The following is a 20,024-nucleotide window of genomic DNA, read 5'->3' on the forward strand; positions in this document are numbered from 1 at the left end:
TAAGCCCGTCCCTCAAAGCCCCACGGTGGACAGTTTCCCCGGGGTTCTGGGGAGAGCGTCGTGCTGACACGTCTGCCGGCTGGGTCCGGCAGCCCGACAGCCCGCCGTGGGTCAGCAGAAGGACAGGCGCCTCTGCCTGTTTCCATGGCCGCCGTCCGCTGACGTCCAGGCGAAGGGCATGTGAAGGGTCTTGCACTGTTCTCGAAACCGCGCTGTAGGTTTGGATTTGGAAGGAAGATGCCGGAAGAGAGCGAGGACTGAGCTTCTGTCCACAGTGCACCTTCCCGTGGCTGCTCTCCTCGTCTCCTCGGTGATCATGTTCTCAGCTTTGTCACAACCCCGTTTCCTCCCGGACGACGAGGACCCTCTACCCTTCGGTCGCTGCTCCCGGGGCCTCCACCTCCACTGCGTCCCCGGATATACTTACCCACTCAGGGGCCGCCTGCCGTAGGGCCTGGAGCAGGCCTGGCGTCCTGAGGACCAGGCGCAGCCTCCGGGTGACCCCCCTGCAGGCCACCCTCGGGCCACGGCGCGCGGCCTCCCTCCCGACAGAGACCTTGCTTCTCCAAGTCCCCTGCAGGGGCCCCGCCCTCCCCCTCGGCCTCCCCTGCGGGAGCCTCTCTCCTGCCCCCTCTGTCCACGTGGCGTCCCCACCTCCCCCGAAGTACCCACTCCCCGGCCCTCAGCCGCCCGGGCTCCCTCCGCGAGCCTGGCCTGGAGCATCTGTGCTCCCCGCTTCCGTTTTCCATCTGCCCCGCCCTCCCCTCACTGTGCCAGGACCCACCTCTCTGCTGACCTTCGGCCCCCTCCTGGCTGAGCCCCCAAGGGTCATTTCCCTGCAGGCAGTCCCCTGACCCTTTGGGATCTTTCCACGGAGCGGAGAGGAGGTTGCCACCCGCTCTGAGAAAGCACCTCCGGGACCTTCACCTGGAGGGTGAAGTCCATGGTGTTGGGAGCCCCCAGCCCCATGCCCGCCCCCTGCTGTCCACCCCCCGTCCCTGTCCCCATGTCCCTCTCCCTGACCTCCACCGCGCTGTCCATTGTTGCCAATTCTTTCACACCCTTGCCCTCCAGCGCATCGCAAGGGGCCTTGGCCACTCCCATATCCGTCCTGGCTGCTGTCCCCCCTTCCTGTTTCCCTCCCCATCCCTCTGCCGTGGCGTCCTCTCACCGGGTCTGTTCCCCAGCCACCTTCTCAGGCCCCACGCTCAATAAACCTCCCACAAACCCCACCCTGTTACCTATCAGACTCTGCGCCAGGCCCTGGGGGACAGCGGAAACGAGAGAGCTTTGACCCCGTGGGTCCTAAAGCCAAGGCTTATAACGCCATTTGCTGAGGTTTCGAGGCACCTGCGGACATGTCGGGGCCCGGGAGAGGCCCAGCGCCCTCTTCTGTCGAAGTGCCTGGATGTGAGGTTGCCGGATGGTTTACTAGGGTTTTGAGCCTGTCTGCCAGCCAGCACCCTCCCGCCCCGGCTTCCTCTCCACTCACACCCCATTGCCTTCCGCTGAAGCGGCGCTGACCTGCTCCCGGAGCTGTGGCCACCTTGTTCCGGCTGGACTGGGACTTCCTGATGAGAAGCTGCCATGGGCAGGTGTAAAGAAAGGGCCTGGGGTCCCCACGGCTTGGCTTTCGTAGGTTGCTTTCCTTTACAGTGTTCATTACAGACAACTTAGGGGATGATCACATAAAAGAAACCCCTAGCCCAGTCAAAACTCTATTTTCTCAGCAAAGTAAGGCAGGTGCTGAGGAGGGCCTCTATAGCTCAGTCTTCCTCTGGGGCTGAGCCCTGGTACCCGCCGGGTACAGCTGACCCCTGGCTGGTTACAAGCTAATGGAATACCAGCACTGGCACAGGTGTCCCGAATCCATCCCTCGTGGGCCAGGCTTCACCGCATCCAGGTGTGGGTGAGGGCACAGGTGGCTCTGTAAGGACTTTTTAAAATACAAACGCCCAGGACGAGAAAACACTAGGCTTCCTGGAAGACCTCGGTTTCCTTCTAGAAACAGAGTCAGGAGTGGTGGCAAGATTCGTTCTCCCCTGCAGGGCAGGTCTCTCGCATGGCAGGGACCTAAACAGGGGCTTTCGAGAGCGTCGCGTCTCCTTAGAGCCCCGACACCAGTCACATCTGCCCCACGGCGAATGGACGGATCGTGCGTGGAGAGCGGCCTTCAGGCCGGGGGCTTTGAAATTTGGGGCACGTTCTTCCACAGTTTACAGAAAGTCAAGCAGTTCAGGTATTAATTTGCTCTGAGACATTCCTTGTGCCCGAGTCCCCGCGTCAGAGGAGGGGTCCCCGCGTCAGAGGAGGGGCCCCCGCGTCACAGGAGGGGGCCCCGCGTCACAGGAGGGGCCCCCGCGTCTGTTCCTCTTTCTCAGCTTCCTCCCAGCTCACCACTTCCCCTCAGGCCGGGCACGGCCGAGACCTCTGTGCCCCCAGCACCTGTCTGTCTTCTGGCCCCCGTGCCCAGGACAGCAGCCTCGTCACCCGAGACCCAGGGCGCCATCCTGGACGGCCCTCCCTCTGCAGTGTCCCGGGCCTGGACATGCTGCCCCCTTGCTGCTGCATGGCCCTGTCCTTCCCCCACGTCGCAGCGGCTAGGGCAGGCCCTTGTCCTCCCAGGCCCTGGCGGGCCGGCCGACCACAGCGCCTACTTCTGGGCTGCACGTCTGCTGGTCCCCCGCACGCCGGGCCAGGTCCCCGCCTCGTCCCTGTCGGGCCGGCCCTTGCTGTCCTGCGGCCCCCGGTGTGCTGGCCTTGCTGGCCTTGCTCACTTTCCACCTTGACCCTCCCACTCCCTGGACGGCTCATTCACTTACCCAGTCGTTCAGGTGAACGTTTAATGGATAATTACCACGTGCCCCGTGGGTAAGTCAGCAGTGGCCCCTACCCTCACCTGAACGGCTGCAGGTCAGGCGGCCATGTAAACGGCAGCTGCAGAGCTGCAATGACTCCTGTGGCTGGAAAAGCCTGGGGGTGCGGACGCAGGTGAGCATCACCCAGCCCCCACCCGGAAGGCCAAAGGACGCCTCCCGGAGAAGACTGGAGGTCTAAGGGGTGTCGAGGCGTCAGCCCAGGGGCGTCCGGGAGGGAGGGAAGCCGTGGGGAGCCCGTCAGGAGGAAACTGCAGTGATGTCAGGACGGCCATGGCGTGGTGGAGGGGAGGGTGAGCGGGGCCGACGGCAGAGGAGCAAAGTAAGGATGAGAGGAAGAGTTGCAGGGGCTTAGACAGGGTGGTGGCACGTTGAGAGCCCACTGTCACTGCCACACGGAGGTGGACGGGACAGGGGCCTCAGAAGGCCGTGGCTGTGATCTAGCAGGAGATGCAGGCTGCCCGGTGCAGGACGGGAGCAGAGCGTGAGGATGGAGAGAAGTGTGCTCTCCAGAGACGTGAGATGGGCAGTGCTGGGCAGGCACGGAAGGGGGAGGGCCAGCGAGAGCCGGTGCCCCGGGGGTCCGTGCTGAGCCAGGATGCGTACCAGGCCGTCGGGCGGTGGGTCTGGGGATGAGGAGCGAGGCCCGGGCCGGGCACCTGCGTCTGGGGGTTACCGACGTGTGGGACCTTCAGCAGGGAAAGGACCGCGCTGCTGAGGAGCGTGGTGTCCGGGCAGCAGGCCCAGGGCAGACCGGACAGCGAGGCGTGAGTGGGCGCAGAGGCCAGGGGAGAGCAGGGGAGCCACGTGTGCCCCGTCGGGGGCTGGCAGGCAGGGTCATCACGGCGTCTGGGACGCGCGTGTTCTTGAGGTGGCAGGGGAGGGGCACGGGCGAGGTTTCTCCCAGCAGCTGTGACCGCGAAGGAAGGAGGCCTCCCTCTTCACGCCCAGGTGTGGACGTGGGTCCACACCTGTAACTTGCATTGCACTTCGCTGTGCCAGGCACACACGTGCTTAAGAGCAGGTACCAAATGCCGGGCTGTGTCCTTTCTCAGCACCTCGGACAGCACCTGCCACCCGTGTGCGTGTGCGTGTGTGCGCGTCTGTGTGGGTGGGTGTGCGTGCGTGCGTGTGTGTGTAACAGCGTCCTCAGGTTGGCCCGTGTTTCTGAGGTGTGGGCTTTGTGTGTGCGTGTGCGCATGCGTGTGTGCACATACGTGTGTGTGCGTGTGTGTGTGTGTAACAGCGCCCTCAGAGGCTGGCCCCGGTGTTTCTGAGGTGTGGGCTTTGTGCGTGCGCGTGTGCGGGCGTGCGCGTGTGCCAGCGCCCTCAGGGGCTGGCCCCGGTGTTTCTGAGGTGTGGGCTTTGTGACCAGCCTTCTCCTGTCCCGCGATCTCGCTCGCCCCACGTCACACCGCGCTCCGTCCCCACCCTCTGTGCTGCAGATCATCCCCAAAGCGAGCGAGCCGGCCCGGCAGCCCGAGAGCCACCCCGAGGAGACCGAGGAGGAGCTGCGCGAGCACCAGGCCCTCCTGGAGGAGCCGTTCCTGGACCGGCCCTCAGGGCCGAAGGAGGCGCACACGCTGGCCGGGGTGCAGGTGAAGCAGGAGCCCGTTGAGAGCGACGAGGACGACGTGGCGCCGGGCCAGCGGCAGCCCACGGAGCAGGAGCTGCTGTTCAGACAGGTGACCCCGCTGAGCAGGGCCGGGCCCTGGGGGCGGTGCCCTCCTCCACACCCGCCGCCCAGGCCCCGTCTCCCTGGCGATGCGGGAGGGAGGTGTGGTGCGACGTCTGTGTTATAGCGGGTCACGCCCAGGGCCACTGGCCCTTTGCCCGCTGTGGGCACTTACGCGCCTGCTTTCCGGCTAAGCACAGGCCCTGAACTCCTTAGGGATGCTTTTCCTTCAGGTTCACAGGCTGTAGCTGAACACGGATGCACATGCTGGTGGGATCAGCATAAACGTGGGGAGGGAGGCTGGTTTTTTAACTGATCAGAAAGCTGGGTGGCATCTGATCAGGAGCCAGGACCTCGGGGGCCAAGAAGCCACCAGCGACCAGCCTTACAGGTGCAGCACAGCAGCCTGGCCCGGGTATCCAGAGCGGGTCAGGTTCCCTGGCACTGACATGCAATGAACAAACTCACAAGACTGATGACTAAATCTGAGGGATGATTCATTGACTTTGAGTGAAAAGGAAAACTGCCAGGTCAGGGAAACGCTAGCGCGGCCGGCCAGCAAGTCGGAATCCGGCCCAGGGCATCTGAGGAGTGGGATCTGATATCAAATCGTGTCCTTCATCGGTGCTGGAGCTCAGCACCCGACGTGCAGGGCCCCGGCTTGCCCACCCCCTCCTTGCTGGGCCCTTGCTGGGCCTTGCTGCCCACCCCCTCCTTGCTGGTGCCGGCTGCCCAGCCAAGCTCCTCCTCTGGCCCGGCAGCCCAGGCCAGGCGCCTCTGCTGCTCGTCTGCCCACCCGGGGGCATCTGGACTGGGGCGGGAGGTGACACACGGGATCAGCTCATAGGTTTCTCTGGAGACCCCGCACAGGCCGCAGCTCAGCCCTCTCTGCGGGCTCCACACGCCAGGGCGGGCACCGCGGGTGGCTGGCGCTGTGTTGCTTTTCTTATTTGTCATTCGGAGGGCAGCCGGTCTCCTGTCTCGGGCCACAGCCTCAGCGCTAAACACCACTCTGCAAAGTGCACGGGAACCAATGCTTAATGAAAACAGGGAGGTCCCAGCAGGAGGAAGCCGCTGTCTTTTGTGCTGTGCAGACTCCTGCAGGTGACGGGGCCTGAGCTGGGGCCTTGTTCCCGTGCTGGGGGGCGTGGGCCTCGCACGTTTTTGAAGGAAGCCAGCCTCTCATTATAACTGGAATTCAGCTTGCTGTTCGTACGCTCGTATGAAATTGGAAGGCGTTGCGACAATTTTTTAGGGCTAGTGTCTTGTCAATGATAAAGTGGCCAGCGTTCACTAAGGAAAATTATCCTCGTTGTACTCCAAGCCTGAGACAGTTATCAGAAACACCTGCTTTCTGTGTGCTTTGGGGAACCACAAGCAGAGCCCCTCTCGGGGGAGCTTGGTGCACACGCAACAACGTGCAGGTCTCAGCTTAAGACGGGCACCACGTTCTGTAGGCGGCTCGTATCTGGAGAGACTGGGCGCCCCGTCAGCAGAAGGGGAGGAAGCGCCTGGGAGGGGCTCCGGGCTCTCTCCTCTCCACTCTGCTTCCTAAAGGCAGGAGGTCAGGAGCCCGGACAGAGGCCGCCCCCAGGGCCGCGGCACAGCCATGGGCCCTCGTCCAGGGGGTCTGCTGCTCACCGGGGCCCGCGCTTCCCAAAGGACAGCGTTTCCCCCAGGAACAAGGGCAGGGCTGGCCGTGGAGCCTGCAGTCGCCCAGGAGCCCTGCTTTCTCCAGCACCTCTGAACAGGGTGTCCTGCCCTCCCCTCCGTGGCCGCCCGGGGAGGAAGCCCCCGCTCCCCGCGCTTCTGGCAGGGGCTGGGCGGCCGCCCGCACCGCTGGTACCTCCACCTCTCCCCTGACTCCACCCCAGATCCAGCACCCACCTCCCCGTGGGCGCAGCGCCTCTCTCCCGCGCAGCCCACGGTCCCCGTGGCGTCTTCCTGTGTGTGCTTGTCCGCTGGCTCAGAGTCCAGAGCAGGGAAGGGGTGATGGGGGGGCCTGTCCAGCTTCAGCAGAGGGGCTGTGGCTCCCTGCTTCCGAGCCCTAGAGTCTCATCCGGCGGAGGCCCTTTGGTTTGCAAACTTCCCGCTTTCGGACCTTTTGGCATTCTCACAGAAGCCCGTTCTTCACATGGAAGATACCTTCTGTGAAAAAGGAGCTTGTAAAGTGTGTGTTTAACCCACCCACTTTTACTCTGGTTATTTTTGGCTAAAGTGGGGTCCGGGGGATTGCGCTCTGGGTCCAAGCCTCGGAGAGGTGCACCCACACCCCCCGGCCCTGACGCCCAGACCGCTGGGCCCTGGCCGTCTCTGCCTCAGCCGTCCTTCCCGTCCTGGCGTGAGGACGTGTGAGACCAGGAGAGGGAAGAGGTCGGGGATGGAGAAGAAGTCGCATTTCCGCCGTGATGTGCTTTTCATCCAAGTTTCTGGCGTGCAGACCAAGTGGTCCTGGTCGAAACCAGACTGGCCGGGAGTGCTGTCGAGCCCCGTCGGCGTGGCTTCCTGCGCCAGTGCCTTTCTTCACACCTCCGAGCCCCGCCCCGAGCACCCTCTGCCCGGCCGCCCTGCCTCCCTGGGTGCCACCTCCTCAGGGACCCCCCGCGGCCCCCCGGCTGGGCCGGGCCTCCCTGTCAGCCCTGACCGGACTCGCCGGGCGTCTCCGCTGATGGTCTGTCTTCCCACGGGGATGTCCGGTCTGGTCGGGGCCAGCGCAGGCTGTCCACCCGGTGCCACCCGAGGGCCAAGGGCCGGGTGGATGAGCGACTTGGGAGGAGGGGACACACGTAGCCCTCCAGCCAGGGGCAGGAGCTGCCTGGAAGCAACAAAAATGGCTCTTGTCTCCTCTCCCCCAGCAAGCCCTCCTCCTGGAGCAGCAACGGGTCCACCAGCTGAGGAGCTACCAGGCGTCAATGGAGGCGGCCGGCATCCCCGTGTCCTTCGGCAGCCACCGGCCTCTGTCCCGAGCGCAGTCCTCCCCCGCGTCCGCCACCTTCCCCATGTCTGTGCAGGAGCCCCCGACCAAGCCGCGGTTCACCACAGGTAACGTGGGGCAGGGGGTCGGGGCTGTGGCCCGGGCAGACGTGAGGGGGCGGGAGGCGTCACTGCGGGGCCTGCGCGGGCCGGGCGGCTTCCTGTCCGCGGTCAGCAGGGCAGCGACCTTGCCCTTTCTCATCCTTCCCGACCTCGAACTGAGTGCTCGGCCAGGACCTCGCCTGTGAGGCCCAGGTGACCCCGTGCGGTGTTTGCGCATCGCGTGAGAGCAGGGCTCGGCCAGCCCTGGACGCTTGCTCTCTGCACCGAGCTGTCCTCCACCTGTGCTGCCTCACTGCCCCGCCCGGCCGGGGAGAAGTCTGCGGGCAGGACCCTCTGCCTCCGCCTGAAGGGCGCTCCCTGCAAGTCAGGGCTGAGAACGGTAGCCAAGTGAGGCATCCACCAGGGTCTGAGGCACTGGCCTCTGTCGGGCCGAGGCTGCTCCCGGGGCAGCCTCCACCCTGCCCCACCCCGCCTGGGACGGGAGGGTGGCCGGGATAGCGCCTCACATGTTCTCATCTAACTCATTGGATGTTTCTTCTTGGTGGCACGTTAAGGTAAAGTTATCTAAATACACAACAGTTTCATCCTCCTCCAAACAGTTCTCATAAAACGCCCTGTTTTTCTGCACACTGGGATGTGCAGACGTGGCCGTGTTCTCTCTGTCAGGTCTCAGGATACTGCTCACATTCAGGGAAAACTTTCATAGTCAGTATCTCCAGAAGTTAAGTTCTTGCTTTTCAGAAGGAAAACCAGAAAACTGCCAAGTATCACCAATAGGATCAGCAGGTGACTCTTTAAAGTGTGAGGCCCTGGCCATTGGCTGAGGTAGGTCCATTGTTAGAAGGGCGCAGCTCCCGTGACAGACCCCAGGACCACAGTGGAAACGCTCCTGTGTCAGATGTGCCCCCGGGCGGTCAGCGGTCCCACCAGGGAGCCTGCGGGCCGGCATGACGTCACCAGCAGTGGCCCGGCCGCTGGACCCTGCTCTGTTGATGGACCTCCTTAGTTTGTCTTCGTTATCAGTTTTTTTTAATGTATAAAACAGTGCATATTCACTGTAAGAAAGCACACATGGGAGTTCCCTAGCGGTCCAGTGGCTAAGACACCGCGCTCCCAAGGCAGGGGCCCTGGGTTCTATCCTCGGTCAGGGAACTAAGATCCCACGTGCTGCAACTAAGAACCGGCGCTGCCAAATAAATAAATAAATACTTAAAAAAAAAAAAAAAGGACATGTGATGGAAACCTGAGAAGCTAACGGGTGCCCCAACCCTGCCCCCCGGAGGAGCCATTGTCGGCGTTCAGGTCACATCTCCTGGGTTGTTTCTGCGCGTAGCCAGGCCGACAGGTAGACACAGACGTTGTGCATTTTACGAAGCCAGGACTCTGGGGCCCCTGCACTGCTGTCGGCCATTCTTGGCGTCTTCCGAGCCCACGCGCGTCTGCCCAGCATGCTGGCCGCTCCCCGCTCACTCTGCAGGCCGGCTCTGCTGCCGTTTCCCGTCTGTGAAAGGGGATGACAGTGGCATCACCTTGAAGTTCCTGGCATCGTGGCCAGTAAACGTCAGGAGGCGATTTTATCACCACGACGATGCTGTGGAGGGGCGGGTGGCCGTGTCGTGGCACTGATGGGCCTCTAAGCTGTGCACATACATACGTCCGTGCCGTCCACGTAGACGTGTGTGTGCATCTGTTACGCGCTACCAGGCACACCCTCGTTAGCGCACTGACTGTAAACCTGCCCCTGTCCTACTGCTTTTTTACCAGAAGTCCAACCCCACTCTCCCCTGTCCCACCGCTCAGTTTTGCTGGTGGACCCAGAATCCCTCCAATGCAAGGGGACTGACTCCCATTAGCCCAACTTCTAAGAGACTGAGCGAGGAGGCTCGGGCACTGCCGTGTCCAGCTAGACCTGTAGGAACAGGCTCACCTCGAAGCTCGTTCCCCCGGAGGCTGGTGCTAATGCCTCCACTTGGCAGCATCAGACATGGAGAAGGAGCGGCCGTGGGCCTCTGACTCTGCGGCCCCTGCTCTTTGCCTGGCGCTCCCTCCCTTCTCCACCTGAACGAGCAGGTGTTAGTGACAGGTGCCAGTGGCTGCCAGGGCGTCCACTCACCCAGCCACCTTCCCACTGTCCCAACCCTGGGAGACCAGGTGTGTGACTGTGCTGTGTCGGGGACAACAGGGCCGCCTCCTGGCAGATGTCACCAGGGGCTGACCCCCCCCCCCCGCCCCAGGAGGGGCACGGCACGGGGGGGCTCCTGGTGGAAGCTGAAGGTGACCACACCCACCCGCCCCCCCCCCCCCAGACATGCAGGTTCCACCACCTTCCACGCAGCTGCCAGGTGACATCAGTCACTTTGATCAGCTGGAAGGGCCACCGCTTCCCTGCGGCGGAGCCCAGGCTGGTGAGGCTGCGGCACTTCCCTCCTGAGGGCGACCCCGCCGCTGGGCCGGCTCTGTGCTGGGCACCCTCAGGCTTGAACAGCTTCCAGCGCTGTCCCAAGCGGAGAGTGCAGAGCTGGGGAGTGAGTGCGAGTTCCTGGACTCCTCCATTTACGTCCGTTTCTAGGGTGATTTTAAATGTGCTTGCGTCCGTGTGTGTGTGCGAGCGCGTATGTGAGCTCCACGCGCCTGCCCAGCTGCTCTGCAAGGTTCTGAGGGCAGAACTGAGCCTCTGGGCCCCAAGAACCTTGGACGGATCTCAGTCCACAAGGTTGAACCGCTCGATAGAGAAGTCCCCTGACAGAGAGACTCGAGTTTTGGACCCAAATCTCCCTTGTTTCTGGGTCAGCGCAGTCCCCTGGACGTGAGTGCCACAGGGCTCACAGCCGAGAGACCTGGGGGCGGGCCGCCTGCCTTCTCGGTTCTTCCTGCCCCGCCTGCCCCCCCGCACCGCAGGCCGCTCAGCTCCCTCCACACCCTGGGTGGCGGGGACTCTGACCGTTGGCGAGTGCCGTGAGCAGGCGGTGGGTGGGGGCAGCTGCCCGGGACCCCGAGGGCTCGTCTGACGGCGGCCGCCTCCACCTCTGCCGCAGGCCTCGTGTACGACACGCTGATGCTGAAACACCAGTGCACGTGTGGGAACACCAACAGCCACCCCGAGCACGCCGGCCGCATCCAGAGCATCTGGTCCCGGCTGCAGGAGACCGGCCTTCGAGGCAGATGCGAGGTGAGGCCCGCCCCGCGGGCAGCAAGGAGGACGGCCCACGCGGGCGAGTGAGCCAGGGCTTGAGCGGGGGAGGCCTGGGGGAGGACACGGGCCCTGCAGGCGGGCGCACGGGCCTGGCTTCCGGAGGAATGCCGAGCTCTCCTGTCCTGCACCTCCTCTCGCACGCTCCTGTTCTCTGGGAAGCCAGCCCCTAGCCAGGCTCCCCGTCAGCACCCAGGTCACACGGCCAGGCCGTCCCAGGGCCTCTGCCGCAAGGGCGGGGTCCGGGGGATCCGTCATCCTGTTGGCTTTCCCTTGGAAGTTCTCTTACTTGATTTTTTCCGAGAGCCTCTCCCAGGGTGTGGGGAGCCTCCGGACCCCGAGGCAGGGAGGGTGCGCGGGCCGGTCTGGTCTGCTTGGCGTTGGTTCCCAAGCGCAGCACTGCCCCTGCCTCTACCCCTCTGAGCGGCAGGCCCTCACGTCTGTCCCTGCCACCTGGCAAGGGGACCACGCTGCCTGCCGACAAGGCGGGCTGAGCTGCCTGTGTTCCGGCCCGTCGGGGCCTGGGACTCACGCTGCCCACCCACCGTTGCGGTGGCCCCAGGCCCGTGAGGACAGGAAGGCTCTGCTGAAGGACCGCTGAGCCTCCTCCATCCTTCTGATGGGGGAGAGACATTTCCTGGCATGCGGCCATCAAGAGGGTCTTGAGCTCTGGGGTGAGAGGAAACAGAGGACCGTTTGTGCGGGTGCACGGGGAGGGGGGTGGGGGGAGCTCCAGGCCGTGGGCGCCACAGCATCATCATCCGTGGAGCGGGGCAGGTGGCACCCCCTCCCAGGAGCCCTCTAGGACAGTGGCAGCCAGCCCCCCACGTGCCCACCAAGTGGGGGCCTGCTGTCTCCCCACACACTGGGAACCCCGTGAAGCCGGGGATGGGGAGCAGTGTGGCGTGTGCTGCCCTACAGCGTGGCCCTGGAAAGCTAGAGCCCCGTGGATGAGCAGAACGTCCGCGTCCGTCCTTCACAGCCCAGTGCAGCCCGTCTGGAGGGCGGGCGTGGCCCGAACCCCACTCTGCCCCCCATCCAGCCCCCCTTCCCCAGAAGCCAGTATTTAGGAGTTGAGGTCAGTTGTCCCGCGTGACCCCATCTCTCTGCCAGTTTATGGCGATACATGGTGTTTGGAGGGGAAAGCATGGGGCCTGGGTCCAGAATCCTGTCCTGGAGTCCCTCTGGAGAAGAGGGGGACCCCGAGGTTGTGGGCTGGAGCCCTGGGCACCTGCTCCCGGATCCCGTGAGGCTGCACCACTGGGGGGCAGCATCGCCCTGGCGGACGCACCCTCCTCCTCCGCTGCAGGACCACCACCACCCCCCGCCCCCCACCCCCACCCCGCTTCCCAGGCGCCGCTTCCTTCGCCCCCAGGAGGGTCCCCTCGGGCCTGGGGCCTCCAGGGTAGTTTCAAGGCAGGAGACGGAGGCGAGGGGAGCAGACCGAGCTGCTCGTCCAGCCCCCTGGCACTGAGGGCCGGCGCCGATGGCCGCAGGGGCCCCCGGGTACCGAGGAGACCCGGGGTGAAGGGCCAGGCGTGCCCTCGACGTGCGGGGACGCTCACCACACGGGGCACCTGCAGGTCCAGAGGGTGACACATGTTCCCTCGGCCGAGGGAACACGGGTTGTTGGAGGGGCCCCTGACAGAGGAGAAGCAGAGGGACCAGGCGACCCCCCGGTGCCCAGGCCTCCCGGCCAGCGCCCCTCACTCCACGGGGTGGACAACCTTCTCTGCGGCCTCGTGGCCCCTCCACGAGGAGGAGACCAGGCCGGCAAAGCCCCGGTCACAGCCGGCCTCCGGTTCCCCTGCCCTGTGCTCCTGCGTCGGCAGGCGTCGCTGGGAGGCCTGTTGTACCGTTAGGAGCGGTTCTGGGGCCTCCCTGGAGGTTCCCGGGGGGAGCACAGCTCCTGGCCTGCCGCTGCACGGGAGTGCGTCCGGCCCGGCGAGCCCACGGGCTCCCCCTGGGCCCCCAGGGTCCTGTTGGCTCTTCCTGTGTCGCTCTGGCCCTCGGAAAGTATAAAGAAGTGTCAACTGGAATCCCGCTTCACAAACAGCCTCCTTCTCAGAGGTTAAGTAAATGTGGCTCAGCTCAAGATAATTTCTGGAGAACGTCTGAAAACAGCCGAGGCGTCCAGATGTGAGGAATTTCCCAACCGAAGAAAAGTGCGGACGGACACGCAGATCGGGGTGTCAGACGACTGCGGGCCGTCTCAGGCTCGCGGGAAGGCTCGGAGGTGCCCAAGGAGCTGGGGTCTGGCCCCCGCTTCCTGAGAGCAGGTCCACCCCCAGGCAGCTCGTCTCTCTTTTAAGACCAGACCCCCCAGTTGGAAAGCAACGCAGTAATTTGATGCCAAATCGGTTGTGTGACTGTGAAGGCTAACGCGTTGAAGGCTGGGATTATCTTTTTTTAAGTCTTAGTTTTCCCAAGTCTCAATTAAAGTGCAAACCCTGTAAGATATTTCTTAAATATTTTTCTCAAATGTCGCGTCAGGTGATGTTTGCTTTGGATTTCACAATAACCGAATAATTTTGCGCTCGTGCCCGTATAGAATTGCATCTCCTCCTGGGTGCCAGTTTTCTGCTGAGGCTCACCCCTGCAGTATCCTGTCTTGTTCTGTCCCCGCAGTGCATCCGCGGACGCAAGGCCACCCTGGAGGAGCTGCAGACGGTGCACTCAGAGGCGCACGCCCTGCTCTACGGCACAAACCCCCTCAACAGGCAGAAACTGGACAGTAAGAAACTTCTAGGTATTTCAAGACCCTCTTTACCTTTACTGCCGAGGCTGTTTCCAGCCCTGCCCTCGCCCGAGGCCCCGCCGTCCCACCTGCATGCCCCCCGCTGCACAGGCGAGTGTCGCCCGCCAGGCTCTGTGCGGGCAGCTGGGGCAGGGATGCCCCTTCTCCGTGGTGCCCGGGCCAGGCTCTCAGGTGAGGGGCCGGAGGAGAGATTTCCACGCTCGGCATTCACGTGGGCAGTTGGTTTCTTGCTTTGTGTCTGGTGTCTTGGGGAGAAAATGGGCTGAGAACCAGTGGTTTTGCAGAATGTCAAATAGTAGAGCTGGGTTGCTGGAGGCCACCCGGCCACCCGGCACCGGGCCTGGAGTCGGTCTGGGGGACGCTCTTCGAGGCTCGGGGGGGCACCGTGGCAACCCGAGCCCCCCGCCCCACACCGGGCCCCTCCTCCCCGGGGGCCAGGGGCTTCGGCTTTGGAAGGCAGCCCCCCAGATGGGGGGGCGGGATCTGGGCCTGACGGAAGGAACCTCCTCACAGGCATCTTCTGCTTTGGGAGGTGGTGAGAGTCTCCCCATAAGGCAGGGGGGGTCTGACAGAAGGGCAGGGTCCCCCAGGCTCCTGGGCGCAGGCGCCCGCCCCCCTCCGGGCAGGACCCCTGCTGGGTAATTCCCTCCCCCGCTTCCCAGCCGCCTGGAACCGGGGCAGTCGCCAACCGTGGGTTTCCTTCCCCATCCCTGCCTTTGCCCCCTGGGGAGAGAAGCCCCCTGGGGCTCCTCCCTGAGCCGAGCCAAAGCAGGCAGCAGGGGCCTAGGAATCACAGCCGCTGGGGCCCAGATGTGGCGGGGGGAGGGGTGGGCTGTGCGCTGTTTCCTCTGGTCTCCGTGCCAGGTGCTGCGAAGGTCATCTCTGTGCCCGGCCCTGCACTGGACCGGCTTGACCCTCCTGGGGATCCTGCAGCGCGGCTGTGCTCCCTCCCCGGGCACTCATGCGCCCCTTCGCTCATTCGCGTGCCCGGGGAGCACGTCTTCTCCTCTGCTGTGCGCCCGGTAGGCGCTGAGCCCCCCTAGAGCGGGGAGCTGGGGTGGCGGAGGCCGCGAGGAGACACTCGGGCTCTGGCCTGGGGAGTGGGGGTCGTGTGTAGCAACAGGGCTTTTAAAAGACAGAAACCCTCGCACCTGGGAGGCAGGGAAGGAGCAGGAGACCGGGGGCTGGACGGCCGGTGCCAGGCAGTGGGCTGCAGAGCGGCACGGGGACGGACACCCCCCACTCCGCCCGCTGACTCGGACAGCCCAGGGACAGTGACCGCAGGGACCCTGGCCCCGGGGTGCAGGACAGACGGGGCTCAGACAGGGGACCGGGCCACAGGGGCCTGAGAGGCCTCCGTCCCGACGCCCTGCCAGCCCCACAGCCCTGGACAGAAAGGCACGGGGTCCCTGGGCTGGGACAGACACAGGCATAGAGCACGGTGAGGCCACCGCCCCCCGCCCCATGCTGGGCTCCCGGCACACTGACCTTTACCCCCGGGCAGAGATGGGCACCTCCTTCAGGGACTGACTAGCCCAAAGGAAGCTGTCATCAGGGGCCCCGCAGCAGATGGCCCCCTAAGGTCCTGGACGTGGTACTGATGGTTCAGAAGGCCACCGTGTCCCCGCCGTGTCCCCGCACCTTCCACTGGCTTTACGTCCTCACTCTGGGCCACGGACAGAAGACCAAGGACTATCGGCACCTGGGAAGGTGCTCAGCGGCAGCTCGGAGGCCAGACTCCTGGGTGGGTGCGGGGACCGGAGGGGGCGCTGCAGAGGGAGCCAAGAACAGCATTAAAACCCTTAAAGAGGGCGATTCCACATCCACAGAACGTGAGCAAGGGCCATAGAGAAGGGAGGAAACAGAACAGAGAGGAAAGTGAAACATGGTCACAGAATCGAGTTCTGGGGCTGGAAGGAACGGTGAGTCAAGGTCCCGGAAAGTGGAGCAGGAAGGTGACCAGAGCTGGAAACCAGGAGACGGGAGAAAAGAAGAAAATCCAAGGAACGTTCCTCGCACTCAGGGCCCAGGGAGCAGGGGCTTCCGGAGGACACGGAAAGGAAAGGAAAGCATCTGGGGTGATCACGAGAAGGTCCCAGGACCGGAGGACCAGCCGCCGGCCGCGAGAACCCTGCCAGGGAGCACCGCTGGGAAATCTCAGAGCACAGGGACGAGATGCAAGGGTGCTGCGATGTTCCAGGGAGGGGGCCAGGTCTGCCAGGAACCAGGACGACGTCAGGCCCCTCGGTAGCAGTGCAGCGCCTGGCCCGTTCTGGGGGAAGGTTCTTTCTAGCCTGAAGTTTTCACCCAGCCAGACTTGGTCAAGTATGAGGGTGAATCAGGGCGCATCCAGGCTTGCTCCCTGCCCCGAGGCTGGACATGCGAGCTCAGGGTGCCAGCGTGGTGGGTGAGGGCCTCTTGCCGGTTCACAGCCGGTGCCTTTTGCTGGGTCCTCATGGTGGGAGGGGTGAGGGAGCTCTCCCGGGTCTCTTTTATAAGGGCACTAACCCCATTCACGAGGGCTCCATCTTTGCGGCTTAATCACCTGCCGAAGGCCCCACCTCCTAATATCACATTGAGGGTGAGGGTTCCAACATGTGAATTTGGGGGGACAAAAACACTGAAGCCATGTCAGTCACAGAGGCACCCCCGAGGATGGTGAAGGCAGGTCAGGAGGCCGCCCGTTCCCCGTGTGGAAGCCCCCAGGACAGCCGGGACCAGTGAGGCTGAGAGGCCTCCTGTCGGGCTGTCTCCACCAAAGTGTCCACCGAGCCGGACCGCCACGGTGGCCAGACCAGGGCCCGCGATAGCCTGCCCAGGGTCTCCTCTTGTCTTGGCCGTGCAGCCCCTGTTCCTCACTCAGGCTCTGCTGCCTGGGCCAGCTGGGGGCTCACTTCGCCCGCCCCCGGGAGTGGGAGTGGTCACAGTGGGCCGAGGAAGACCTCCAGAGCCGCTCCCCCCACAGCCACGTCCCGGGCCTGGTCCCTGGGCCTGGTCCCTGGCCCGGCCAGGTGCCCTGGCTGTTGTGAGCCCTGCTCTGCAGACACACGTGGACTCCAGGGAAGTAGACACTCCGGCTCCTGTCCCGGGAACTGCTGCCCCCCAAGGGCCCTGTGTCCTCACTCAGCGAGGTTCGTCCCTGCTACTCAGTTTGGTTTTCCAAAGCTCGGCCACGTGGGTTAGGATAACACACAGGAAACCAGGAGGTGTATGGGGGCGACTGGCCCGAGGAGGGGGTCCCCATTCCCTGTGGAAGGGGGCACGCTGCTCTCTTCTCTCCCTCGGCCGAGGGGCGTCTACGATGCAGACTGGACACAGATACGGAATAGACTCTTCAGAGTGTACAACGTCCTCCACTTGGCGCCCCCAAAACGCATCTGTGTCCTCTGAGCTGAGAGGGCTTGTTGGGGGTGCCCAGGCCCCGCACCCAGAGTCATGGACTCGGGAGGGCAGGGAGGTCTAAGCCGGCTGCCCCCAGGAAGGGGCCCAGGGCTCCGGAGGACAGGTGACACCCGGGAGAGCCCAGAGGCTGGGCCCAAGGCACAGGGAGGGGTGTGGATCGGAGCAAGAATGTCCAGAAATGAGACAGAGCGCCGGCCGGGCCCAGAGGACGGGGTCTGGCCTGGGCCCAGGCAGGGCTTTGTGGAAAGGAGGCATCAAGGACGAGGACGATGTGGATGGGGGAGAAGGTCAGCGGGCTCGGAGGGAGGGGCCGAGGGGGCCAAGTGCAGGGTCTTCAGGCCGGCACGTCCGGCAGGGCCCCGGGATCCCCCAGGAGACGCAGAGCCCGGCTCCTAGACCGTTCTCCCGCACGGGAGGGGCTGCCCGTGGGTCCCGGGACCGGTAGACCCTGCCTCACCAGTCTCCAGGAGCGTCCGGGGGCCTCAGCCTGGAGAGCAGCCGGCCTCCCCCTGAGCGCACCGTGTGGCCCAGAGTCCACGCACTCTCCATGTCCCTCCCCCGGTCAGCCCGCCAGGAGTCCTGCAAGCCCGTCTCCTGGGTGTGCGCTGCTCCATGGGGCAGGGGATCGCGTGACGGGAGGATGGTCTCCCTGCAGGCACGGAGGCTCGGGTCCCCTGCCAGGAGGACGGGTGAGGCTTCCAGTCTGGTGCCAAACTAGGCTTAAGACGGGTGATCGGAAATGAGAGAGACGCCGGAGCCGGGAGTCCTTGGGGAAGAGTAAACGGTGGGTGAGCCAGGAGACGGCGCTTTCCTCCCGCCAAGCCGTGTCCGTGACCACATGGGGGGTCCCCCTCAGTTCTAGCATCTCCGTCCCTGGAAGCCCCTCTGCTGCTCGTGGCTTCTTTGTTGAAGTGTTCGTCCACCACCTCAGACCCCGCTCCGCCCATAGGCAGCCGCGGGAGTGTATTTAGTGTTTCTTTTATGAGCCAAGTGTGTTGTCACAAACACACGTGTTGTGAGCGTGTGTTCCATTTACCATAATGGTATTATAACCCATTCTGTTTCCTTTTTCTCTCCTACTGAGTTTTGTGTTGTGAAGTCTACTCACGTTGCCGTGAGGATGCCCAAGCAGATACCTTCCTACCACTTGAGCCCTATTTACATTTCTGATGACTGTTCTAGCGTCATTATGTCAGTCTGACCATTCCAGACGTGGTGAGAGTTGATGATGTTAACAGTGCCCTGATTTGGTGTTTAAACACTACTGGGTGATCTCCCTTCCTCTTTAATTGAATCCACAAATTTCCAAGCCTTGTGCAAAGAGGCCTGTGTAGTGAGTGTGGGGCAGTGACACAGCTTGGCCGGGCTGCAGGGGGCTACCTGTTCACCACCTTAGGTGTTCCTGGAAGTCAGGGTTCATCTTCTGACGGCAGCGACCTGGGGAGGGAGGCTGGCCTGGTGGCTGAGGAGTGCGGACCCAGGGCTGCAGAGCACCTCATGAGTGCCTCTCCGAGCTCAGGTGAAGGGTTACTAGGCGACCCTCTGCTCACAGCATAGCAGCAGGAGCGGCGGAAGAAAGCCAGCATCTTCCCCGCGCCCGTCGGCATCCCAGCCTGCCTGTCGGCTAACCTGCCAGGACTGGGAGAGCAACGGTGCCCCTCAAGCGTCAGACCCCCGTCTCTCGGCTTGAACATTTTGTGACCTGGACTAGGCAGCGGTGGCCCCGCAACACAGGACGCCAGTGGGGGAGGGACTCGCTGACCAACTGGGGCCTCGGCCGAGGCGGCTGGGGCCAGGCCGGGAGGAGACCAGCTGTGCGGAGAGGCCACCGCTGGGCCGCTCCGGAGCTCTGGGCCAGGACAGCTTCCCTGTTTCCCTGCTGCCCATCCGAGCACAGGCTTGTGTCCGAATTCAGGGTATCCTCTACCTTTTTTATTATTGTGGTCTTTCCTGGCCGGATAATGAGCAAAATCAAAATACTCAAACGATTTATGGTTTTAATGCATCAGTCTGTAATTTCAAACACAGGAATCCAGTCTCAGCAGAGCCCCTCTCACTCGTATTTACACACACACTGATGGATGTACATGGATTCACACGGGCGCTTGGATTCTTTGGGGGGAAGCTCTTACATCCCTAGCATCATGATCCTGTGTGCTGGAATAGTTAGTGTTACGAGAACCATCTTGAAGCCATTCCCAGCCCGTGGTCACCTAGAGCCACTGCCGCGTGTCAAGGGCAGGGCCAGTGGGGGCACGGGGGGCTGGTGCCGCCCTCCCTGATTCAGGCCATCGGGTGAATCTGTGGCAGGACAGCGTGGTGCCGGCTCCCCTCTCCCCCGCCCCCCGCCATGCACTGCAGCCCACCCTGTCCCTCCGGCCCCAGGACCGCCCACGGGGGGCTCAGGCAGGCCTGGCAAGCCCCTCCCAGGGCTGCTCTCCTTGGACATCACTTCCCTGCCCGCCGGCCCCTCCACCCACCTGCGCACCCGCTGATTCCCCTGCAGTCGTGGCACAAGGAGGAGAAGGCAGGCATGGCCCCAGCCTCACGGGGATGGGGCCAGAGGCTGCGTGGCTCCGCGAGGATCAGTTTAACTGATGTCAGAAGGCACGGCAGGGGAACCACAGTCAGAAGACGGGGATGCAGGCGGCTGGGGGGGCGTGACCTGGAGGAGAGCCGTGGGCGCAGGCAGGGCAGGCCCGGGGCAGGACCCACCATCCGGGCATCTCGGAGGGGATGGGGCATGACGGGGAGGGTCCACGGTGTGTGGTCCAGGCCAGGAGCCGGGATGAGGCGGGCACAGACCTCACCAGGGCTGCTCCCCTGGTGAGCCATCTGGACCCTGTGACCGAAGGCCTGCTTCCTTCCTGGGGCCCCGGGAGCAGCTCATGGCCACCCAAGCAGAGCTGGTGCTCGGGTTGGGGAGAGGGCAGTGTTGGGAGTGAGCCCTCCCAGCACCGGGCCCGGCTCTGCCAGGTCCAGAAAGCAGGCTCCCAAGCTGGGCTGTGGAACCTGCCAGGAAAGGCCTGGGGGTCGCAGTGGGAGCGAGGTGGAAGCGGGGCAGGGAGCGCCCGGCTGCACAGAGAG

At 63.9% G+C, this 20,024-nt stretch overlaps 1 protein-coding gene across 3 annotated transcripts in view; it reads left to right on the top strand.

Moving 5' to 3' along the window:
• HDAC4 (histone deacetylase 4) overlaps positions 1–20,024 on the top strand; it is a 241,325-nt gene that overhangs the window by 184,654 nt on the left and 36,647 nt on the right. For 2 of the 3 annotated variants that reach the window (XM_082658828.1, XM_082658830.1), the window contains 4 exons: positions 4,322–4,561; positions 7,407–7,593; positions 10,623–10,756; positions 13,406–13,526. In XM_082658828.1, coding sequence (XP_082514954.1) covers positions 4,322–4,561; positions 7,407–7,593; positions 10,623–10,756; positions 13,406–13,526 — 682 coding nt within the window. The remainder of the gene's footprint in view (positions 1–4,321; positions 4,562–7,406; positions 7,594–10,622; positions 10,757–13,405; positions 13,527–20,024) is intronic. The other variant, XM_082658829.1, reaches the window with a different exon arrangement.

Source organism: Grampus griseus, assembly GCF_964374135.1.
Source record: "Grampus griseus genome assembly, chromosome: 7".
NCBI lineage: Eukaryota > Metazoa > Chordata > Mammalia > Artiodactyla > Delphinidae > Grampus > Grampus griseus.